Source organism: Castor canadensis, chromosome 17 (genome assembly GCF_047511655.1).
Source record: "Castor canadensis chromosome 17, mCasCan1.hap1v2, whole genome shotgun sequence".
NCBI lineage: Eukaryota > Metazoa > Chordata > Mammalia > Rodentia > Castoridae > Castor > Castor canadensis.
In genome coordinates, this window is record NC_133402.1 from 68,773,124 (window position 1) to 68,796,028 (window position 22,905).

At 42.8% G+C, this 22,905-nt stretch overlaps 1 protein-coding gene across 9 annotated transcripts in view; it reads left to right on the forward strand.

The window, feature by feature from the left end:
* The window catches only part of Rnf13 (ring finger protein 13), a 117,905-nt gene that overhangs the window by 90,137 nt on the left and 4,863 nt on the right, over positions 1–22,905 (forward strand). For all 9 annotated transcript variants that reach the window (XM_020156340.2, XM_074059856.1, XM_074059854.1 and 6 more), the window contains one exon: positions 17,165–17,258. In XM_020156340.2, the coding sequence (XP_020011929.2) occupies positions 17,165–17,258 (94 nt within the window). The remainder of the gene's footprint in view (positions 1–17,164; positions 17,259–22,905) is intronic.

Sequence of the window (22,905 nt, forward strand, 5' to 3'; positions counted from 1 at the left end):
CTAAGGTGGCCTAACCCTGTGGCTCTTAGGAGCTCAGTCTCTTCCAGGGAGTGGGTTACCCCAGCCTCCTCCATCCCCCTGCTCCTGATCTTGTTGATTGTGTTGCTAGAGTCTAGGTGATGAGGAGGCCTACCCAGGAGCTGCTGCCCACTGGGATTGGCCCTGGGACTTACCAGGTGTTTCACTAAGGTTTTAAATGTCCATAATTTGTGTTTTCCAACACTGTAATTGATTTTTAATTTTTACTAGCATGTATTCATTGTACAGAGGCATTTCGTTGTGCATGTAATATACTTTGATCAAATTCAGCCCCACATTACCTTTTGTCTTCCCTTCCCCACTTTGTCAGCAGTGTCTTATGGTCTCGTTACCCATGTTCATGCATGTGCGTGGAGTGCTTCGCTTATATTCACCCCTTCACCCTTTCATTTCGCTCCTTCCTCCCTGGTAATCCCCAGACACCGCCTGCTCCTCACTCCTGTCACTCAGGTTTTAAGGTCTAGATGTCGCATGTGAAAGAGAGCACATGATTTTTGTCTTTCTCAGTCTGCTTATTTTGCCTAACGTGATGATCTTCACTTCCACCCCATTTTCCTGCAACCACGTATTTCCTTTTTCCTTTTTTTTTTGGAGGGGAGTTAGTGACCCATATGGGGAATGAAATTTCATTCTTCTTTATGACTGAGTAGTATTCCATTGGGTATATGTCTCACATTTTCTTTATCCATTCATCAGTTGGTGGGCACCCAGGCTGATTCCAGAGCTCGGCTGTTTTGAACAGTGCTGTAATAAACGGTGTGCAGGTAGCTCTGTTGTATGCTGCCTTATATCCCTTCCGGTATATGCTGAACAGTGGAACAGGAGAATCGTACAGTAATTCTGTGTGTAGTTTTTTGAGGACTGCCATACTAATCTCCAAAGTGGCTATACTAATCTATGTTCCTCCCAGCAGTGTAAAGGATTCCTTTTCCCGCATCCTCAGCAGCATTTGCTGTTTGTTTTCTTCATGATTGCAGTGACTGGGTAAGATAGAATCTCTGTGCAGTTTTTTGTTTTTTTTTTTTTTTTTTGTTAATGGGACTGGGGTTTGGATATCCAATTTTCCCAATCCCATTTGCTGACGAGCCGTCTTTCTCCATGGATGTCTTTGTTGAAGCCAGATAGCTGTCACTTTCTGGGATTGTTTCTGGATATTCTGCTCTATCTGCCAAGGTGTCTGTTTTGTGCCGGTACCATGCTGCTTTTTGCCTGCTTGTTGTTGTACTGTGGGTCTGTTGTATAATGACACTCCAGCATTGTTTTGTTTGTTTATTTGTTTTTCTTTTTGCTCAGGATTGCTTAGGCTTTTGTGTTTCCATACAGATTTTGTGCTCCTTTAATAAATTTTAGGGTTGCTTTTTCTATTTCTCTGAAAAATGATACTGGAATTTTTATGGAAATTGCATTGAATCTGTAGGTTGCTTTTGGTGGCACAACTATTTTCACAATATTAATTCTGACAATCCATGAACATGGGAGTTTTTCCATATTCTAGTGGCTTCTTCAGTTTTTTCTTAGAGGTTTTATGTTTTTCATTGTAGAGATCTTGCACCTCCTTTGTTAGGTTTATTTCTGTTTTTTGGTTTTTTTTCAGACAGTTGTCAGGGGAGTTATTTTCTGACCCCTTCCTCAGTCTACATAGAAAGACAACTACCCTTGTGTCCTGCTGCTTTGCCCATAGCATGTCACTCAGGTGAGTTTTTGTGGGGTCTTTAGGGTGTTAAGATATAGGATCCTATCATCTGCAGGCAAGGATAATTTGACTTCCTTTCCTATTTGTATCCCTTCTTTCTTTTTGTCTTATTGCTCTAAGAATTCAAGCACTGTACTGAATAAGAGTGGAGTGAGTGGACACTTTTGTCACATTCCTGTAAGAAAAATGATCTTTTCTATCAAAGTATTTGTTAACCTCTTAGATTACTTAAAAATTCCTCAGGTCGCCATCTTAGGTGACTTGCATGTTTAAAGGGTCCTTGCTTCTTCCGGATTCCTGTACAACTCCATTGTCCACCAAACTGCATGCCCTCACCCATCCCCCAAGCCTTTTAGCAAATTGGGAAAGACTGTGAATCTTTGACCTGGACAAATCCCAGGTGAGGGGCAGGTACAACTGTGTCAGGGAAATAAGGAGGAGCCACTGTCAGCCATTTTGTGCCTGTGTGTTTACTTTAGCAGGAGTGAGCACATGCTTGCACCCTCTTGACAATTGCCTTGTCAAGATTTTCTTTCTCTTGTGTGTCTGTTTTCGGCACCAGAGGGTTAATAATTCCAACATTCCTGAGTTAAGAGGAAGTGGTTTCAGTTTTTACCCATTTAGCATGATGCTGGCTATGGGTTTGCAAGTGTTGAGGTACATTCCTGGTATTCCTAATTTGTTCAGGGAGTTTATCATGAAGAAATGTTGAATTTTGTCAGATTCTGCAACGATTGAGATAATAGTGTATTTTTGTTTTTACTCTGTTTATGTGATGCATTGTGTTTATTGATTTGTGTGTGTTGAAATATCTATACATCTTCGGAATGAAGCCAACACACTGTATATGATCTTTGTAATGCCATTGAGTTCAGTTTGCAGGTATTGTATTGAGAGTTTTTGCATCTATGTTTATTAAGCAAATTGGTCTGTAACTTTTCTTTTGGTTGTATATTTTTCGGTTTTACTATCAGGGTAATACTGGCTTCATAGGATGAGTCTGGTGGCATTGCTTCCCTTTCTATTTTGTGGGATAGTTTGAGGAGGATTGATGTTAGTTCTTTAATGATCTGCTGGAAGTTAGCAGTGAATCTATCCAGTCCTGGACTTTTCTTTTTTGGGAGACTCAATTATTCTTCAGTTTCGTTGCTTGTTATAGATGTGTTTAGGTGGTTTATATCTGCCTGGTTCAATTTCGGTATGCCACATACATCTAGAAATTTCTTCTAGATTTTCCGGTTATTAGAATATGAGTTTTCGAAGCATCCCGTAATAACCCTCTGAGTTTCATTGGTGTTTGTTGTGATAGCCCCTTTCTCATCTCTTCTTTCATAATCTGGGTCTTTTCCCTCTTTCTTTTGGTTAGTTTGACTAAGAGTTTGTCAACCTCATCTGTCTTTGCAAGCAACAAACTCTTTATTTCATTGACTGTGTATTTTTCTTTTAGCCTCCATTTCACTAATTTCTGCCCAGTTCCTCATTATATCTTTCCATCTACTCCCTTTGGGTTCTGCTTGTTCTTGTATTCCTAAGAGTTTGAGGTGTCTTTTTGGGTTATTTATTTGGGATCTCCCTAACTTTTTAATAAAGGATCTATAGCTATAAACTTCCCTCTTAGCACTGCCTTTGGGTATGTCCCAGTTCCAAATGTTCTGGTTGGTTATGTTTTCATTTTCATTTGATTGAAGGATTTTTTCTTTACTCCCTTACTTCTTCAATGACCCACTCATCATTCAAGAGTGAATTGCTCAGTCTCCATGCCTTTGGATATTTTCTGTGGTTTCTCTTGTTATTGATGTCTAGTTTTATTCCACTGTGGTCTGATAAAACAAGGAAGTTATTTCAGTTGTCTTGTATTTGTTAAGTCTTGCTTCATCTCCTGAGATATGGATGTTTCTTTGTTTTGGAGAAAGTTTCCATGGGCTGCTGAGGAGAATGTGTGTTCTGTGGCTGTTGGGTGCAGTATTCTATAGATGCTTGGTAAGTCCCTTTGGTTTGATTGTTTCATTTGGTTCTGAACATTGCTTGATTTTTTTGTCTGGATGATGTGTCTGTTGGCGGGAGTGAGGTATTAAAGTCATCCACTATTATTGTGTTGGGTTTGTCTGAGCTTTTATGGGCAGTTGTGTTTCCATTATGAAATTGTGTGTGCCAACATTCAGCGTAGATATGTTTATAATTGTTATATATTCCTGATGGATTGTTCTTTTTGTCAATATAAAGTGACTTCTTTGTCTCTAAACTTTGAAATATGCTTAGTCAGGTATGAATATAGCTACTCCAGCTTGCTTTCAGGCTGCATTTGCTTGGAAAATCATTTTCCATCATGCACCAGTGGCTCTCACCTGCAATCCTAGCTACTCAGGGGGCAGAGATCAGGAGAATCATGGTTCGAAGCCAGCCTGGGCATATAATTTGTGAGACCCTATCTCAAAAAACCCTAGCACAAAACATTGGGCTGGTGGGGTTGGTTCAAGGTGAAGGCCCTGAGTTCAAACCCCAGTACCAAAAAAAAGAAAGAAAGAAAATCATTTTCCATCCTTTCACTTTAAGTGTGTTTGTCTTTGCCAGTGGTGTGCATTTGTTGTAGGTAACAGTAGGTTCTGTCTTGTCTTTTAATCCAGTCTGTGTCTTTTGATTAGAGAATTAAGACCATTCACATTCAGAGTTAATTTAAATGTATTAAGTCATTCCTGCCATTTTGTTGTTTTTGTAGTTTGATTCTTTCTTGCTCATTTGCTCAAATACTTGTTTAGTGAGATTTAGTCTTTCCCATATTTTCATGGTTGTGTTTTTCTTCCTCTTCTGTGTGTAGGATTTCTTTAGGTATCTTCTGCAGTACTTATGTAGTGGTCATGAATTCCTTTAGCTTTTATTTATCATGGAAGGTTTTTATTTCTCTTTCATTTAGGACAGATAGCTTTGGTTTTACAAGGTTGACATTTACTTTCTTTTGGGGTTTAAAATGTATCATTCCATGCCCTCCTTGCTTTTAAAGTTTCTTTTGCGATATCTGCTGTTATTTTCATGGTTTGCCTTTGTAGGTGGTTTGGTGCATCTCTCTTTCAATATTCTAGTCCTGTATACTTTATATTTTAATTATAATATGATGTGGGGAGGTTCTGTTCTGGTCTTGTCTGGTGTGCTAAATGCCTCCTTTGCCAGAATTACTGCTTTCTCAAGATTTGGGAAGTTATCTGCTTTTAAGTTATTGAATGTGTTTTTTGTACCTTTAGCTTGCACTTCTCCTTCTTTTATGCCTATGATCGTAGGTTTGGTCTTTTGAAAAAAATGGCAGCCCAGCTCATACATTTTCTTGCATGTCCTGCTCATACATTTTCTTTTTTCTTTATTTTCATCTGATTTTTGTAACTCATCTGCTGTGTCTTCAAGCCATGCTGTTCTGTCTTTCATTTCGTCCAGTCTGCTGGTGCAGCTTCCCACTGTGTTTTTCATTTGACTTACGGAGCTTTTCATTTCCAGAACTTCAGTTTTGTTTTCTTCAAGTTCCTGTGTCTTTGTTGAATTTCCCATTCATATCTTGTATTGCCTTCCTTATCTCACTTGGTTATTTCTCTTTTAATTCATTGAGGTGTTTATTTGTATGTGTCCTCTTTAATTTCATTGATCATTCTTTTGAGTTCCTTATTTGAGATGTTATTTAATTCACTGTAATTCAGATCCTTTGTTGTGGGATTTTTTTTTTTTTGAGGTGTCAGCCTTGGGTATTTTTATTTGTTTGTTTTTCTCTCATTTGTGTTTCTGCATTGAGATCTGCTCATGCGAGGTCAGGTCATTGCTTGGAGGCTTTAATCACTATAAGTTTTTTCAGTTGCATATATTCTATGTTCTGGCAGAACTGGGAAGTAGCAGGGTTGATGTGCTATTTGTTCACTACTTGCCTGGGGAACAACTTTGCAATAGTAGTTTCACAATTCAAAACCAAACCAGATATTTACATGAAACAAAAAAATTGAGACGTCACATATGCCCCAATTGCATCATCGATGAAAGGGACTGGGGTTCTCATATGACTCACAAGCTGGGGTTTAAAAATTAGGTACAAAAATAACAACAAAAAAACCCAAAAAGAAACAGACACAAAAGAAATAAAAGAGGAAGAAAAAATAAAAATTAGTAAAAATAAGGAGGATGAGAGAAGGAAAAAGGACAAAGGAAGATGGGGAGAAGGGGACAGAGTGTGAATGAAGGTATGCAAAACAGTGTGTACAGGAATATAATTAACTTCTTGTGGAGAAAGATGCTACCATCAGGGATTGCAAAAGAATACCAAAGACAAAAAATAGAGTAGACGGTAGACTACAGTAAGAACGTATAAAACAGAAATTGAAACCATGAGATGTTTTGCTTCTTATTGAGGAGAGTCCTCAGCACAGTGGACGCTCTTCTCATCCCTGCCCCTAAGCTTCTCTCTGGTGCTCCTCACGTGTTCCTCTAGGCCTGGTGTTGCTTGGGATTCCCCTTTGGGTTTGGCCAGTGTGCAGTGATCCATGGTTGCCTAAAGCTCTGGACCAGGGGCCACAGCTGGAGTGAGACAATAAAGAGCCTGTGGAATGGCAGCAGTTCCAGCAGCTGGGCTGCTCTGGGCTGGCACAATTCTGCCCCATTGCAGGGTTCTGGTGGGCATTGAGGACCTCTGGGCACTACTAGTGGGCCTCGGAGCACTCCGCCAAGTGTGTCTGCTCTTGTGTGTGTGTGGTACGGGGGCTTGAATTCAAGGCTTCATGCTTGCTAGGCAGGTGCTCTACCAATTGAGCCATGCGTCCAACCCAAGTGTGCCCACTCCTCAATCCGCTCCTTGTCCTGCTCCCGGAATCCAGTGGCGTCTCTGGCTTGTATTCAGTGAGCTTTTCCCTTTTCTGCCTGAGTCTCTGGTTTGATATTTACTTTGCAGAATTGCAGGTGAATAGCTCTTGTCACTTGTATCTACCCCAGGCTTGGTGGTGGGTTGAGGGATGTAGCCAGTTTTCCCATGCCCACCCTTTTTCCTGAGCAGGGGACTCAGGTGCTGGGTGTCATCTGCCTGACAAGAGGAAACCTTGGCACCTTTGATCCTCCTTGCAGAGAGACTTGGGGACAGCTGCAGACACACGTATAGGATGAGCTGGGTGGCAGGTTTAGGGCGTAGTTGGGTAAGGAGTACTCTGCCACGCTTGCTTGTCCCCTGTGGGGGACACAGTCACGGGCTGGCTCCCATCCTGCAGGGCCAAGGCTTGCCCACCTGTACTTAGGTGGCTCTTAGCACAGTGGGCTGGCTGTAAGTTGAGGATAGAACAGACCAGCTCCACTTCTGATGGGCTGCGACACCCGAGCAAAGCTTTCTCTTTGTTTTGTTTTGTTTTGTTTTAAATAGATCTAAAGTTGTATGTTAGCCCCTGGCTGACTACTTTTAATGGCGCCTTCCCCCGGGTTACTAACATGTCCACCTTTCCTTGTAGCCATGTGCCTGAGGTTTTATTTCTGGTCATGGACACTCAGGAATGTGATGGGTGACTGTGCTCTGCTGTCATTTCCAGTCCAAACCTTTTCTTGTTATTTCTGATTCAGTTGCATTGTAGTCAGAAACCATTTCATGTTCTGGATTCTTTGGTTGTTTTCAAATGCCTGCTTTGTGCTGTGGTTTTACGGTTAAATTTTGTAAGTATTACTTACACATGTGAAAAGATTTGAAGAAAGCAGAGTTATATGTCCTTTAGTTCAAATTTAAAAATCTTTAGTATTGTAACAACTTATTAAAATACAGTTCAAATAACAAAATAGACCCATTTAAAGTGTGCAATTTAATAACTGTTAGTGTAGTCACAGAATTGCATAACCTTCACCACAAGTGTCAGCAGTGCTAAGCAATAGAACAAAATTGTGAGTCAATTTTATTATTTTGAATTGTTCAGTAGCCAAATTTTAAAAAGAAACACATGAGATTGCCAGGTGCTGTGTCTCACACCTGTAATCCCAGCTATTTGGAGGCAGAAATTGGGAGGATTGCATTGTGAGGCCAGTGCATGCAAACTCCAACTAAACCAATAAAAAGCTGAGCATGGTAAGAGGATCTCAGTTCAGGCCAGCCTGGGCATGAAGATGAGACCCTGTTTGAAAAATAACTAAAGCAAAATGTGCTGGAGGTATGGCTCCCATGGTAGGCCACCTGCCTAGCAAGTGCAAGGCCCTGAGTTCAAATCCCAGTACCAAACAAAGAAACAAATGAGATTAATTTTAATACTATATTTACTTAACTTAATAAATCTAAAATGTATTTCAACATTGAAGTAATATAAATAATTATGGTTGTATTTTGACATTCTTTTTGTACCAAGTGTAAGGAAATATAGGCCCCAAAATGACCACGTGGAGAGGAGTGATCTGGCCAAGAGATTCTTTATTGCCAGAGAAATTGTGGGAGAGGGAGAGAGCAGAGAGAGCCAAGAGAGCAAGAGAGAGAAGGGCAGGTGCTTAAATACCCCTCAGTGAGACTCAGCATGATCTGATTGGTTAGGATCTTATGGTTCATGCTGATTGGAGGTTGGGGCAGAAGGAGGATTCAACCTGGACTTGAGGCAGGACCGTGACCCAGGAAAACAGAAGCTTAAGGGTGCAGTGAGAGCTGAAACCTATCGGCGCCATTACTGCCAACATTCCTCCCTTTTTTGTTTGTTAAGGAAGGGGGGCGTTGTGTTCGCTCTGGCTTCTTCGAGCTGGCAAGGGGCAGCGTAGGGGAAGGGAGGGTCAGTTGGCAAACAGTGTTGGGGTGGTGAGTCTCATGATGGCGTACACCCAGGCTCTGAAAATGAAGATTTCCTCTTCCCTGAAGTTGATGAAGGTCCCTTGTAGCCACAGGTCATAAAGAGTCTCGAGCCAATCCTCCGACCCCCGCATGGTGGGTTTCAGCCAACTATCCTCGCATTTTGGAGAGGTTGGTATCCCTGGAGGTACAACTGGTTAAATTTTTGATTAGCAAGAGCAGACATGTAGTATGATACAAGGGAGGAAGCTCAAGAATAGGAGAGCAAGAAACAGGCATTAGGATGGGCATTGGCCAGGAGAACCACTGTGAAATGTTGTTCCCTAGACAATTTCAAGAGTCCTCCAATTCCCTTCTCCATTTTCTAATTGTTTCTTGAGAGGTGCCGCCATTGGGGAAACCCATTAAGCTTGACAGCAGTGGGTGTCAAGAGAATGACCAGATGAGGGCTGGTCCATTGAAGTCCCAATGGAGAGGGTAGAAGATCCGTTTTGGAGAACAAGATGCCCTGGTTTAACAGAAATTGTTATAGGGTGGGGCAGGATCTGGTTTGCATGCTCTCTGAGAAGTTCCCTGAGAAGGCAGGTAGTCAGCCAGAGGAGCAGAGTCTGTTGGAGGCAAGTTTTCTAAGAGAAATGGGTGGCCATACATTATCTAAGACCCAAATAGGAATATTAGGAGGAGCATAAAAGGTGTCTGCTCAGGGACTGCATACCTAGGGATCTAAATTCTGCAAAATCCTATAACTGCCAGGAAAGCTGTAAGCTGTCTTATGGTATAGGGGGTTGGGAAACAGAAGATTGGGTTGATGCATTTATGACTCAGTGAGTGAGTCTGTCCCTTTAAGGCCACACCTAGGTAGGTGACCTGTGGGAGGCAGGGCCTGTCAGGATTTAAATGTAACAGTCTTGGATAAAAGAGAGCTTTAGTTCATTATTTTATATAAAATGACACTTTTAACTTTTAAATGTTTTTACCATATTTAGATAACACTGTTACAAGGTGGTCATTTAAGACACATAAGCAAATATGTAAATGAACTCTGATTTAGTAGTACTAAAGCTTGACAAGATCAGCAGAAAACACAAATAATTTCTTTGATAAAATCCTTCTCTGTAATGGTTTTTTGTAGATGTTACTCAGAGCAGAACAATATTAAGATAACCTTGTTATTTCATAGACAGAGGATTTAATTTACTTTGACATGACCCTAAAAATCTTTTAGGCAACTCTTAGATTATATTTAACTTTAACTTTATCACACATCGAAGTTTTTTATTATACACTTTTAAACTTACTCAGACCTTCATACAACATACTAAACCCTTTGATGGTTTGTCTTCATCTTTCCAATTTGAAACAATCTTTAGGACAAACGCCTTCTTTGCAAAATCCCTTCTCATCCAAAAAACCATTCCTTTTTCCTTTAACTTCTCAAAAAAATACATTTATTACCTATCTATATCCTTTCCAGTTGCTTACTTTGTAATTTGTATTTTAAAATTAACTTTTATAAGAATTTTAAATTTATTATAGGGACTGGAACAACTAATTAGTAGCCCTTGTTGTTTTTAGGAATAGGCATAAGGCCTCATGTCCCTCAGGCTTGAGGGGATGTTGTTTTAGGTGTGGAAACTGTGAGGGATTTTTGAGTTTTATTTGAATAGGGAGGGCCGTCCTGGCTCATCCTACACTCATCTCATCAGTCCACACGTGGAATCTCTTTGTTCCTGAAGGAGGGGGCAGCAGAGATAGCTGCCTGGGGGGAGGAGAATTTGAACTTTAATTGAGATACTAAATCCCGTCCCAGCAGGGACACTGGAGTTTTAGGTACTATGGGGAAAGAGTGACAGAAGAGGAGGTCTCCCCAAGAGCTGGCCAAAGGTCAGGTAAACGAGCACTCTAGGGGCTGGCCAGATTTGCCCCGAACGATAACTTTTGTCATTGGACCAGGGACCCGGAGAAAAAGGTAAAACAGAGAAACAGGCTCCACTGTCTAGGAGGAAAATGGCCTTTTTTTTCCTGCCATTATGGTTCCTCAACACTGATGCCAAGAAGTGGAATGTGGACAGGAGGCTTGGACCCATCAATCCATAGGAGGTGGCATCTCACCTTCCATCAGGTGACGGGGTCACTTAGACCTTCAGTGGTTACCCTTGCAGAGGGCAGGGTCCTGGTTGGGGGTGGGGCTGTCTCCCGGGCTGTCCCCCCTTAAGCATTCTCTGCAGAAGTGCCCCTCCTGTCCACCATGGTAGCAAGTTCAGGATTCAGGCCCCAGTCAGGTGGGGCCCTCTCTGAGAGCAGCAATGAGGCCATGGTGTCTCTTATATTTTTCTCTCCTGTTAGTAAGGTCCTGGACATACAGACGTAGCCATAAATACAGACGTGGCTAGCTGTATTACTTGGCTCAGTTACTTTTCCCTTCAGCCACAGTCTGGGTTTTTTACGAATATCTGGGACTGACTGTTAGAAATTTATCTTTGAGGAGAAGCTCTCTCACCTGTAACTCTGAGTCCACCGTGGTATGCTTTCTGATAGGTTGTTGCTGTAAAGCAAAGTTGTTATTTTACATTGACACCTGACACTCTGGAGAGCAGGTCTCTGAACTGTTCTGGGCCTCAGTTGCCTCGCTTGAAGAATGAGGGATCTGGTCTAAGTTAAACTACGTTTTTCCACCATGAGATGGCTGAAGTGACATTAATGCCACTTACCTTCTTTACCATTTTTTATTTTTTTTTTTTTTAGTAATGCTGGGGAATTGAACCGAGGGCTTTGCACATGCTGGGCAGACATTCTCCCATTGAGCTACTTCCACAGCCCCAAATATTTTTGTTATTATTTCTTACTTTGGCTGTACTGGGCTTGAACTCAGGACTTTCTGCTTGTAAAGCGGCACTCTACTGCTTGAGCCATATACTCATTTCCAACCTGAGCGGCCTGGGCCAGAACCCATTGCTTTTCTAATGAGAGAAATTTGTATAGGGGAGTTCAGTTTACTTTTTTTTTTTTTTTTTTTATAGAAAAGGTCTATTGTAATTTAGGGAGCCCTGTGAAGGCCATTTCTCTTGGTCACCCAAGGCATACTGAGGCCGACCTCAGTACAAAGCTTCCAACATCTACCAGCCAGAAGACTGGAAGATGCAGGTCCCATCTGGAAAGAACAAAACGTTAGGATCCTGTCTTTTAGCTAACAGCAGGCAGCCTCTTTAATAAAGGCTACCTTTTTAACAAAGAAATCATTTGTAAAGTTAGAGAAGGGCATTCAGAGGGCATTTCAGGCCAATAACAGTGGCATACGGGACAACTAGTGTTAATATTTGGAGGGAAAAATTTATGCTGAGCCAAAGGTATAGAAGATTCTAAATGAGAAGTTTAGAGACCACAGTAATGTCTATTTAGTTATTTCTGGAACTATAAGCTTGAGCTAAAAATTGGCTTACAAGGACTGAGTCTCATGCCCTGAGGTGTGAGGTGGGGCTAGGAGCAGGACTTGTGCAAGGCCACTCCCTCCACACACACGTGGGACAAATGACCCTGACTGCCTAGGCCTCATCCTGTGGCCCGTCGCCCCTCCCCCTTCCCGTGTACTCTGTGCGTTTATTTTAGGGGACGTTTCAGCAGGCTGCAGCCATCGCCACGTGTGGCTGGCGGCCCAGGTTGTGCTGGGTCCTGTCTATGGATTTTCTTAGCTATGGCAGACATTTTTGCTGTGAGCGCGACTGTTTGCTTTCCCTCCTCCCCTTGTGGGGGTGGAGTTACGGTGTGAGTATGGCAGCTGCAGTTTTTGCAGGCGCTTTTGTGAAGCAGCTGACTTAAAGTTACGTTAGACCGAGAGGCCTGGCAAACTAGTTGGAATAACTTAAGTCATAAGTACCATGCTACAGGTTTTTCATGGGAGGCAGGGTCCCAGTAAGCCCAAGGAGGGGAAGGCAGACAGAGACAAAGGACACGTGGTGAGACCATGGAGGAGGCAGAAAAGGTGTGCTGACATCTTAGGTAAGGGAGGGGAAGGCAGAGCCTGGAGGCATGACACAAGCTTAAGGGATTAGCCATCACCTGTGTCTGTAGGTTGCTCCCATTGATTGGTACTGACAGGCTTTCAGGAAACGAAACCTCCACTCTCCGGTCACAAAACCTCCACTCTCCGGTCACCGAATAAAGCATGAGCTCTCTCAGAGCTGGAATCGCCTCGAGGTCAGAATTGGCAAGGAGTGGCTTGCTTAACTCCAAGACAGGGAAAGTTTTTCAGGAAGATAGGAGGAGATAGGTATGGTCTGTCAAGTGGGGAAGGAGGAGGTTTGTAGAGGAATTGGCTGATTTAGAAACTGGTTTACAGGCTGATAGAATCTGCACAGGGGATCAGAAAGTACAGAGGGAGGATTTGAAGTCAGAGAGCCGGATTTAGACGGAGGTTTGAAAAGACTTGGACATAATGGAAACTCTCCCCATCGTCCCAGTTGCTCACAGTAGTTATATGTCCCATAAAAGGTTGGGATTTAAAGACCCAAAAAGGGGCCAGTGATTTTGGTTGCCTAAAGGATAAGTGGGCCAGATTTGAGTGCAAAAGCAGATTAAATTTTTGGTTTTCTATCTGGGGTCAAACCCAAGGTGTCTAAATTATTGAGGAGTCATCTCAGTGGGGAGTCAGACGGCAGAGAAGACGTAGAGGCACCCATTATGAGGGACCCGGTCCCGGAATGGGAGAGGAGGATATTATGTACTGTGAAGCATCCTTGCACAGCACAAATATCCGAGAAAACACAAAGCGCATGTGACCCAGCCGTTGCTGAGTTCAGGTGGTTTGCAGGCCAGAAAGGCCCATGGAGGCTATGGGTCACCTGGCGCCAGGCTTTTCTTGGAGGGTGGCCTGTGAGGGCCGAGGATGACAAGAATAGACCCAAGCCTGTGGCAGATAGGGAGATCTTTCCCCACGTCTGGGTCCCAGGGATGATCTGAAAGGGGAAATGTTGAAACCCCAGAGACACCGAAGGGAGAGACCGCAATGGGAACCCAATAGGGGTGTGTGGACTCACCAAAGAATGTCCGGTGTTGGATGCAAGCAGGGCGATCGGGAGGATGAGTCCTGGCCAGTCACGTCCTCAGGGTGGTTGTGGGGCGAGTCGGAATCGGGGTCCCACCAAGATTAGTGGGGAGCCCCACCCCTAGTCACGGCACCAAATGTAAGGAAATACAGGCCCCAAAATGACCACGTGGAGAGGAGTGATCTGGCCAAGAGATTCTTTATTGCCGGGTGTGAGAGGGAGAGAGCAGAGAGCCAAGAGAGGGAGGGAGAGAGGGGCAGGGGCTTAAATACCCCTCAGTGGGACTCAGCATGATCTGATTGGTTAGGATCTTATGGTTCATGCTGATTGGAGATTGGGGCAGAAAGAGGATTCAAGCTGGACTTGAGGCAGGACCGTGACCCTGGAAAACAGAAGCTTAAGGGTGCAGTAAGAACTGAAACCAATCGGTGCCATTATTGCCAACATTCCTCCCTTTTTTGTTTGTTAAGGAAGGGGGGCGTTGTGTTCGCTCTGGCTTCTTCGAGCTGGCAAGGGGCAGCGTAGGGGAAGGGAGGGTCAGTTGGCAAACAATGTTGGGATCCGAGTCACGGCACCAAATGTAAGGAAATATAGACCCCAAAATGACCATGTGGAGAGGAGTGATCTGGCCAAGAGATTCTTTATTGCCGGAGAAATTGTGGGAGAGGGAGAGAGCAGAGAGAGCCAAGAGAGCGAGAGAGAGAAGGGCAGGTGCTTAAATACCCCTCAGTGAGACTCAGCATGATCTGATTGGTTAGGATCTTATGGTTCATGCTGATTGGAGGTTGGGGCAGAGGGAGGATTCAAGCTAGACTTGAGGCAGGCCTGTGACCCTGGGAGGCAGGGCCGTGACCCAGGAAAACAGAAGCTTAAGGGTGCAGTGAGAGCTGAAACCTATCGGTGCCATTATTGCCAATACCAAGTCTTTGCAATCTGGTATGAACTTGCTGCTTTCAGCACATCTCAGTTTGGACTAGGTGTGTTTCAGGTTCTCACTGGTGACATGGACCTGGTGGCTACCCAATTAAACCACATAGATCTACAGTCTTAGAATTCTTTTACTGCTTTAATTGTAGATTGCTATGCCTGTTTTTGTAATTCTCTCATAGTTTTGTTATTTTCTAGATGGAGTATGTTTTCTCTTTGTCATTCCTGTCACCTTAAACTCTACTTCATAGGCTAGCTCTCCTTTTATTTAGTATGTTTATGACATACCTTCATCCCCTTATTTTTTTATATTTGTTTTTTCCTTCATGGATCATTGAGTTTTGTTTTGTTTTGTTTCTGAGACAGGGTCTCACCGTGTAGCCCACACTGGCCTGGAATTTACAATCCTCCTGTCTCCTCCACCTCCCGAGTGCTGAATACACCTGTGTGCTTTGCTGTGCCATCCAGTTTTGTCTTGTACATAGCATATTGTTGGATTTTTTGCTGTACAGTGTGATACACTCCTTTAAAATCCAACAAACTTGATCCATTTACACTTACGTAGTCACATATGTAATTGGATTAATGTTTGCATTTTGTTCTGTTTTTGCTTCTGTGTAATTCTTCTTTTCCCATAGTGGGGTTTGAATCAGAGCCTTATGCTTGTTAGACAGGTGCGCTACCATTTGAGCCACTCCACCAATCCTTTTTTCTGTTGGTTTTTGTTTTCGAAATAGGGTCTCTTGAACTATTTGCCCAGGCTAGCTTTAAACCGAGATCCTCCTGATCTGTACCTCCCACAGGTGTGAGCCACCAGTGCCTGACTTCTTCTGTGTAAATTTGGATTACTTAAATTTACTTTCTTTTATGATGTGAGAGCATATATCATATTGCTATGCTTAATGGTTACAGTTAAACTTTAAAACCATGTTTATTGAGACACAACTGACATCATAAACTATACGTATTTAAATTGTACAGTTTGGTAAGTTTTGACATATATATGCATACATACACGCACACACACCCCTTTAAAACCATCACCACCTAATCAAGACAATGAGAGACCAGGTTCTGTGGCTCACCCCTATAATCCTCTGACTCAGGATGCAGAGGTCAGGAGGATCACAGTTTGAGGCCAGTCCCAGCAACAGTTAGCAAGACCCCCACCTCAGCCTATAAAAAGTTGGGCATGGTGGTGCATGCCTGCCATCAAGCTAAGTGGGAAGCCAAACTCGGAGGATCTCAGTCTGTAGCATGAACATGAGACCCTATTCCAAAAATAACTGAAGCCAAAAGGGGTTGGGGGTGTGGCAAGCACAGGGTCCCGAGTTCAAACCTCAGCATTGCCCCCACCAAGAAAAGACAATGAGATGTCCCTTACCTCACAGTTCTCTCACGCCCCTTAGTGAACTCTCTCTCGTCCCTTCCAGGTTCCCTTCACATCACGCTTCTCTTGTCCCCAGACCACAAGTCTGAGTTTCTTCACTGTAGATTAGTTTTTTGCAGGTTCTGTGAATGGAGTCGTAAACTTTTGCTCTTTCATGTCTGTGGTCTCAGCATGATTATTTTGTTACTTATTCCTTTTATTGATGAGTGATATTGGATGGTATGCCACAGGTTGTCACTTGTCTGCTGGTACACATTGGCTTGTTTCTGGTTTCTGGCTATCAAATAAAGCTGACATGGATATTTATGTCCATGTTGGTGTTTGCACATACGCTTTTATTTCTGATGGGTAAGTATATGTGAGAGTGGGGTGATTGGGTCAATAATATGTGTTTAAACTGATAAAAAATTGCCAAACTGTTTTCCAAGACAGTTGTACCATTTTACAGTCTCACCAGAGGAGTGTGAGAGCCATTTTTACTCCATTGCACATTAGCCTTTTATTTTGAGGTTATTCAGTTCAGACAGGTGTAGAGCAATACTGAGTTGTGGCTTGATGTTTTTCCTGTTGATGAGAGCTTGTTTGTCATGTCTACACTGTCTGTGATGGCAGTATCTGTTCAAATGTTTTGACTATTTTTTCCAATTGGGTAGCTTGTTTTTACTGAGTTTTACATGATCTTTATACATTCTAGTCTCGAATCCCTTGGCTGGTATGCAGTTTGGAAATATTTTGGAAATAAAAGCTTCTCTTTTATATTTTAAGTGTCTTTTGAGGACACAAATTCTTAACTTTGATGTCAAATGTTTCTTTTATGGGCAGTGTTTGACACTTGGTCTGGTCCTGTGGACTTCCCTTTCATCCTTGGAAGTCTAGACTTTATAGTTTAAAGTGTTTGTGTCCTTTATCTGGTTTTTCGGATTTTTGTAGTGGGGTATTCTTTATTAGCTGTGTCCATTATGCCAGAACTAAAGGTACAGCAACCGGCAAGCGTACAGACTGAGTTCTGACTTCCTCCTTTTTCACCCATTGAGTTTTTGGGGCCTGTGGTCTGCCTTTGTATTTTTGCTAACAAGTTTATGTTACTATAGTGTCTATAAGTAAATTAAAGATAATCAAGGCCAGTGAATAAAAACTTCAAAGAATAATGCATGAGTCAGTTTAGTTTAATGCTTTAATTAATAATGTTTGATTAAGCAGCATTGGTTTGCAGCAGCTGTCCAGAAATTTAAAAGATATTTTTTATTTTAATGGCCATTCCATTTTGTATTTGCATGTTTAATATCTGACTCCTTTTTTTTTTTTTTTTTAAGATCACAAAATTTGTTCAGGACAGACACAGAGCTAGAAGAAACAGACTTCGTAGAGATCAACTTAAGAAACTCCCAGTACATAAGTTCAAGAAAGGTAAGTGGCCATTTTTGTTTTCAGTGATCACGTGTAGTTTGTTGCTTGACTGCGCACTGACAGACATTCCTCTGAGTCCACACTAAGCAGACAGCTAATGAATGAGGGTTTGTGGAGACTTTTTCACTCTGGTGCTTTGGTTCTCTGGTGCAGGCAGGAGAGGGGTGCGTTAAATGCAATGATGGACGTGACCAGAGTGCTTTTTATTGCCACCATGTCTGGCAGTTCTGAACCATGTCATTGTGTGAACTGCTTCCCCGAGCCAGGGCAGTCTGCTTCTACTAACCCTCCTTCTCTCCCGCACAAAGCACGCCAGCTGTTATGTGTCTGCACTTTACATGCATCATCTCATCTAATTTCCAGACTTCTCTGAGTGGATGCTATCATTATCCTCCATTGTGGACGAGGAAACAGAGGGTGGGAGTGGTGACATCGCCAGTGTGGACTGAGCTGGGGAGGGTGTGGGGCTTGTGCTGTGGCCAGGACACTCCTCTTCTCTGTGCTGTTGAGTCCTTCCGGCTAGTTCCTCCCAGACTTCTCAGTTCCTTATATCTGAAAAGTGTTCTTTCTTTTACTCAGCAGAAAAAGAGTGGAGGGGGAACTGGTGAAAACTAAAACATTCCTAGTAATAAAATGTTTTATTACCATTTATAATGATTATTTCATTAATAACAGAAAATTTAACAATAAGAAAATAGAAAGAAGAACATCAGGTGACAGTAAACCTGCAAAGATTCATAACACTGTCCCAAATTGTCATTGTATTGGGTGAATTACTCGGCATTTATCCATAGATCATAGATCAGTATGAAGACATGCTTTCAGAGTCACATTTTAAAGCTTCATTTTACGTGTTTAGCTTTGTGTTTTTAAACCCAGAAAAGTGGTTTTAAAAAAAGATGATTTTGAGATTGTCCTGGGTTAAGAAGGGTATGCAGGCATTGTAGGGTTTTGAACGGGAGAGTGAGCATCTAAGTGAAATTCTTTCCTGCTGCTGTGTTAACAGGCTGTAAGGGTCAAAGGCACAAAGAGACTAGACAGGAAGCTGTTACAGCAATCCAAGTGTGAGGCAGATGTGGTGTGGATCAGGTCGCAGCAATGAAGGTGTGACGAAGTCTTCAAATTCTGGATATGTTGAGATGGAGGACTCTGAACCTATTGAGGGGCTGATGTGGGGAGAGGAAGCAAGGATGGCAGCACAATTTTGATCTGAGCAGTAAGATTCCTTGAGTAGGAAATAGGGGTTGTTAGTGTGTGGTGGGTTGGGTTGTGGATTGGTTTTGGACATGTAGAGTGTCAGGTTCCTACTGGGTGATAATTGAGTCTGGAGTTTAAGAGCGGTGTGGACTGCTCTCTTGGCATAAAGATGTATGCAGTGGTGAGACTGCATGGGATCCTGAGAGCGTGCATGCAGGAGGAAGAGGCATTCCCAAGTCAAAAGGAGATATGGACCAAGGAAGGTCAGTTAGGACCAAAGGTAGAGAAGCGCACTTCACCAGGAGCAGAATGGAGCTGGTATTAGTGCACCTGAAAGATAGAGAAGAGAACTATAAAGTGACCAGAGACTAGACCAGCGTGACGAGCAGTTTGACAGGAGTCAGGCCAAAACTCTGATGGTGGTAGGTTTAGGAAAAAATCACAGACAGCAACTATAGGCTAAGACCCACCCACCTGAAATGTCTGAGACCAGCTACAGGCTGAGCACCCCTCACCTGATACAGCTGAGAGCACAAGTTTCCATGCTAGGAGCTTTTTGGATTTTGGAATATTACATGTTTTCCAGTTGAGCACCCCTAATCTGAAACACATTGTTCAAAAAACTTCAGATTGTGGAACAGCTCAGGTTTTAGATTTTTGGGTTAGGGATGCTCAACCTGTGCAGACAACTATTGCAAGAAGTTTTACTGCAGAGGGGAGCAGGGAAATGGGATAGTAGCTGGTGGGAGGTTGTTTGTCTGCTAAAAGAAATGGATGTGAGTGACATACAGGAGAGTTGCTGTAGTAAAGTCCTTCAGAAGATGATGAAACAGTGGAGGAGGAGATTGGGGTTTAACCAGAGGGTAAGATACTGTTCCAGGAGTGGAGGGGCTGGAGTGGGCTAGAGAAATACAATCTGGCTGCTTGGTGGCTGGAGCCTTCCTGTAAGGTTGACCAGTGTGCAGAGCTGTGGGCATCTGTAGCTAGGTTCAGCAGCAGAGCAGTGTTAACCGTTATCATCCCTTTTTATAAAATGTGAGGCACACAGAGGAGGATCTGTGCAGCCGTGCCTTCTAGAAACAGCACAGCACATCAAGACAGTCATGTCCTCTAGACAGTCCTTCCCTCCTCTCAGGTCACAGGTGCTCCCCTGCTTAGGGCAGTCACTTAATTTGTCACCTGTGTGATACCTGAAGCCATGACTGTAAGCCATGTTACCAAGCCTGTTGGTGACATTGGTTAAATTTTGCCTATTTTTGAATTTACATCTTTCATTAATGTTTTTGGATTAAATTAAATTATCTAATTGCATAGAGATGTAGTTCACTTTCACTCCATGGTATAAAAGATGAATTATCCTTTTTACTAATAGACATTGAGGTTTTTCTCAGTTTAGAGCCATTATAGTCCATGCTGTTTCAGTAACATAATGGGTTTGTATTTAATTAGTACTTCTTACCATGGGGATATTACACAATTAATATAAAGCCTTTTTTTCCATTAAATTTCCTCTCCATTTCATTGTCAATACAATCCTTCTCAGTATTAAACTTTCCCCTCAGAGACAAGTCTCAGTTTGTTGGTTGGTATCTAAGTGCAGTATGAACTTGGGAGATAAACAAAATGTAGTAACATGGAGGAGGAGTCCTTGTGACAGTAACTGAGCAGTTGGGATTTGTGAGATTCTGGATCCAGCTCTTGTCTTCCCGTTAGTGCTGTTTGAGCACTCTGACACCATGAAATGTCATTTACGCAGATTTAAGCCATCTTAACAAAAATAGCTCCTTTTAGTGAAAATCATAAATAGTGTCATCAGAATTCATTCATTAAACTTTTATAAGGAAAGACTGACAGAATCATGAAGCATTTGGAAAGTACGTAACTTTGAAAAATCCCAATTGAGATTTCTTTTCAGCAGCAGTGTTTGAGCTGATTATATTTCGGCTTGTCCTGACCCTGGAGTGGTAAGTAAGAGGAAGGAGGTGCATGCATTTGGCATGCGTGTTCTAGGTAGTCTGCGGGTTTCATAGCTGTGCACGGGTACTGGGAAGACTCAAGAGTTCTTGCTGCAGTGTCCTCCTTGCTCTTCAACTGAAACATGAGGGCAGGTGTCAAGCAGCTGAGGTTCTCTCTCATTCTCCCATGGTGGAAATGTTGTATTATGATAACCCCCACTGATGCCCCCCAAAAAAGAAGAAAAGAAACTTCTGATGGTTAATTGACTACTTCCTTGTCAAGTATTTCTGTTTAGAAGTACTGGTCAGTGGACCAAAAAGAATTTGACATTTGGAAATGCCGCTAATCAAATCCACAGAAACTTAAGGACTGCCAACCAGAACAAGTAAGACAAGTAGAAATTAGTCAGTGCTTTTGTGCCTGCTGCCTTCCGGCCCGATGGCCTCAAATCTTCCTGGTCACTGGTCTTCACTTTTGCAGGCTGCAAAAGTGTCTGGTCATTGCTTGAGTGCTTCTATAGCACCTAAAGTCCTAAGAGTCCTTCTGGGTGTCCAGGTCCCTACAGACTCCTCACTTGTCGTCCTTCCAGTTGCCTAAATGGGAATTGCCTGCCTTGTTCCTGGATGTGATGTGCGGTTTTGATCAGGTGTGGTAAAAAATGATCACATCAAAAGAAATTTCATAACAAAAGTTATCTCACTCCCCTCTCCCCCCCCTTTTTGGTGGCACTAGAGTTTGAACTCAAGGCTCAACTTGCTGGCAGGTGCCCTGCCACTTGAGCCACTCTACCAACCCCCAGAAAACAGAAATTCTAAATTCCCACATCCCACATCCCACAGCTTGGTGGTGCAGAGAAGCTTTTGGTCCCCGTTGTTGTCACTAGTGCGCGTAATTCCTGTGTCATCTGCTTGGTGCTTCCCTAAACATACCTTCCAAAAAATGAGGCAAAAGTGAACCTGCTTAACTGAAGCGAAGTGAGAAGTTATACTGCAGCACGTCTAGTGGGAGTTGGACAACCAGCGTGGGGGAGAAATGAACCACAGTGCGGCCCGTGCTCTGCTAGCCCCAGATACAAGGGCCTACCATGATTAGTGGTTTCACCTAACAATTCCTCCACCACACATCTCACCCATCACTATGAGGAGCTGTTGGACCCATCCCCTGAAATATAATGACACAAAGGTGGCCTTATATGTGATGTTTCACGTTTCTAGGTACTTTACCATGTACCTTAATGAACTACTGAGATTTTATAAGGTAAAACATACAGAAGGAGAAAGATTTTTACTTCAGAGATTGGAAAAAAGCAATAAAGCATTTTACAGTAGACTGTGTAAAAATGGAACATACTGAATTTTTATAAGGTGGTTCAGCCTGTGATCCTAGTTACTCAGGAGGCAGAGATCAGGAGGATCATACTTTGAAGCCAGCCCAGGCAAATAGTTCTCGAGACCCTATATTGAAAAATCCCATCACAAAAAAGGGCAGTGGAGTGGCTCAAGGTGAATGCCAAGTTCAAGTCCCAGTAAGGGAGGTAAAAAAAAAAAAAATGTGGAGTAATAGTTTTCACTTCTTTAATCTAGTTATTAAGAAATGCTTAATATTTTATAACTACATTTAACTTTTAGTCTAACCTTAAAAGTAAATACTAGTTTGCCCCGAGCTTAAAAATAATCACGATTCTCAGGCAAATTGGCTTTAAAAATATTTTATCCTGTTGTCCTCCTTTGTTCAGATTTCTTGGGAATTAGTGCCGAGGAGAGAAGAAGAGAAAGTCAGATTTATTTATTTTTTTTTTGCTCGAGAAGAAGCTGTGTGTCCTGTCAGTGTAGTGAGGAGGCAGGACAGCTTTTGGCACGGCAGTTATTTTTACTTGCAGCTCGTAAGTCCAGTGACACCATCAGCTACACAGGACTCAGGCATTGCATCTGGTAGAATCTACATGCTTGTCTCCTCCTTTCTTTGAAGAAATATATTCCTGCTTGACTGAACGCCTGGACTTGTTATAAAACTGAACGACTGAGCTCTGATCATCTTTCTTTACTCCTGGATTACTGGAGACTAGTGGTGACTCCTCTTTCTGTATCTGATTTCATGTCCAAGTGCTTTACTTACAGCCTGACTCACTTATTTATATGAGCTCACTGCAAGATTGGAAGTGGCCAGTGTGGCAGGAGCTCGGTGCAGTGTAGGTCTGAGATGAAGAGGGGAGGGGGCGTTCAGATCTCAGTGAGCCTAAGAAGGCCATAGGGAGGAACTCAGATTCTGTTCTTCAGTGGGATGGCGTGATGCAGGGTGTACAGATGACCAGGTTGCCAGAGAACAGCATATGGGGCAGGAATAGGAGATCAGGGAGGAGCTGTCCCCATGCTCCAGATGACTGGTCCAGAGTAACTGAGGAAGCAGAGAAGGGGACAGGTGTGGGCATATCTGCAGATAGAATCTTACAGGATGGGCTGTAAGGAAAGAAGGCCAGCCCAGCACTCAGGTTGTG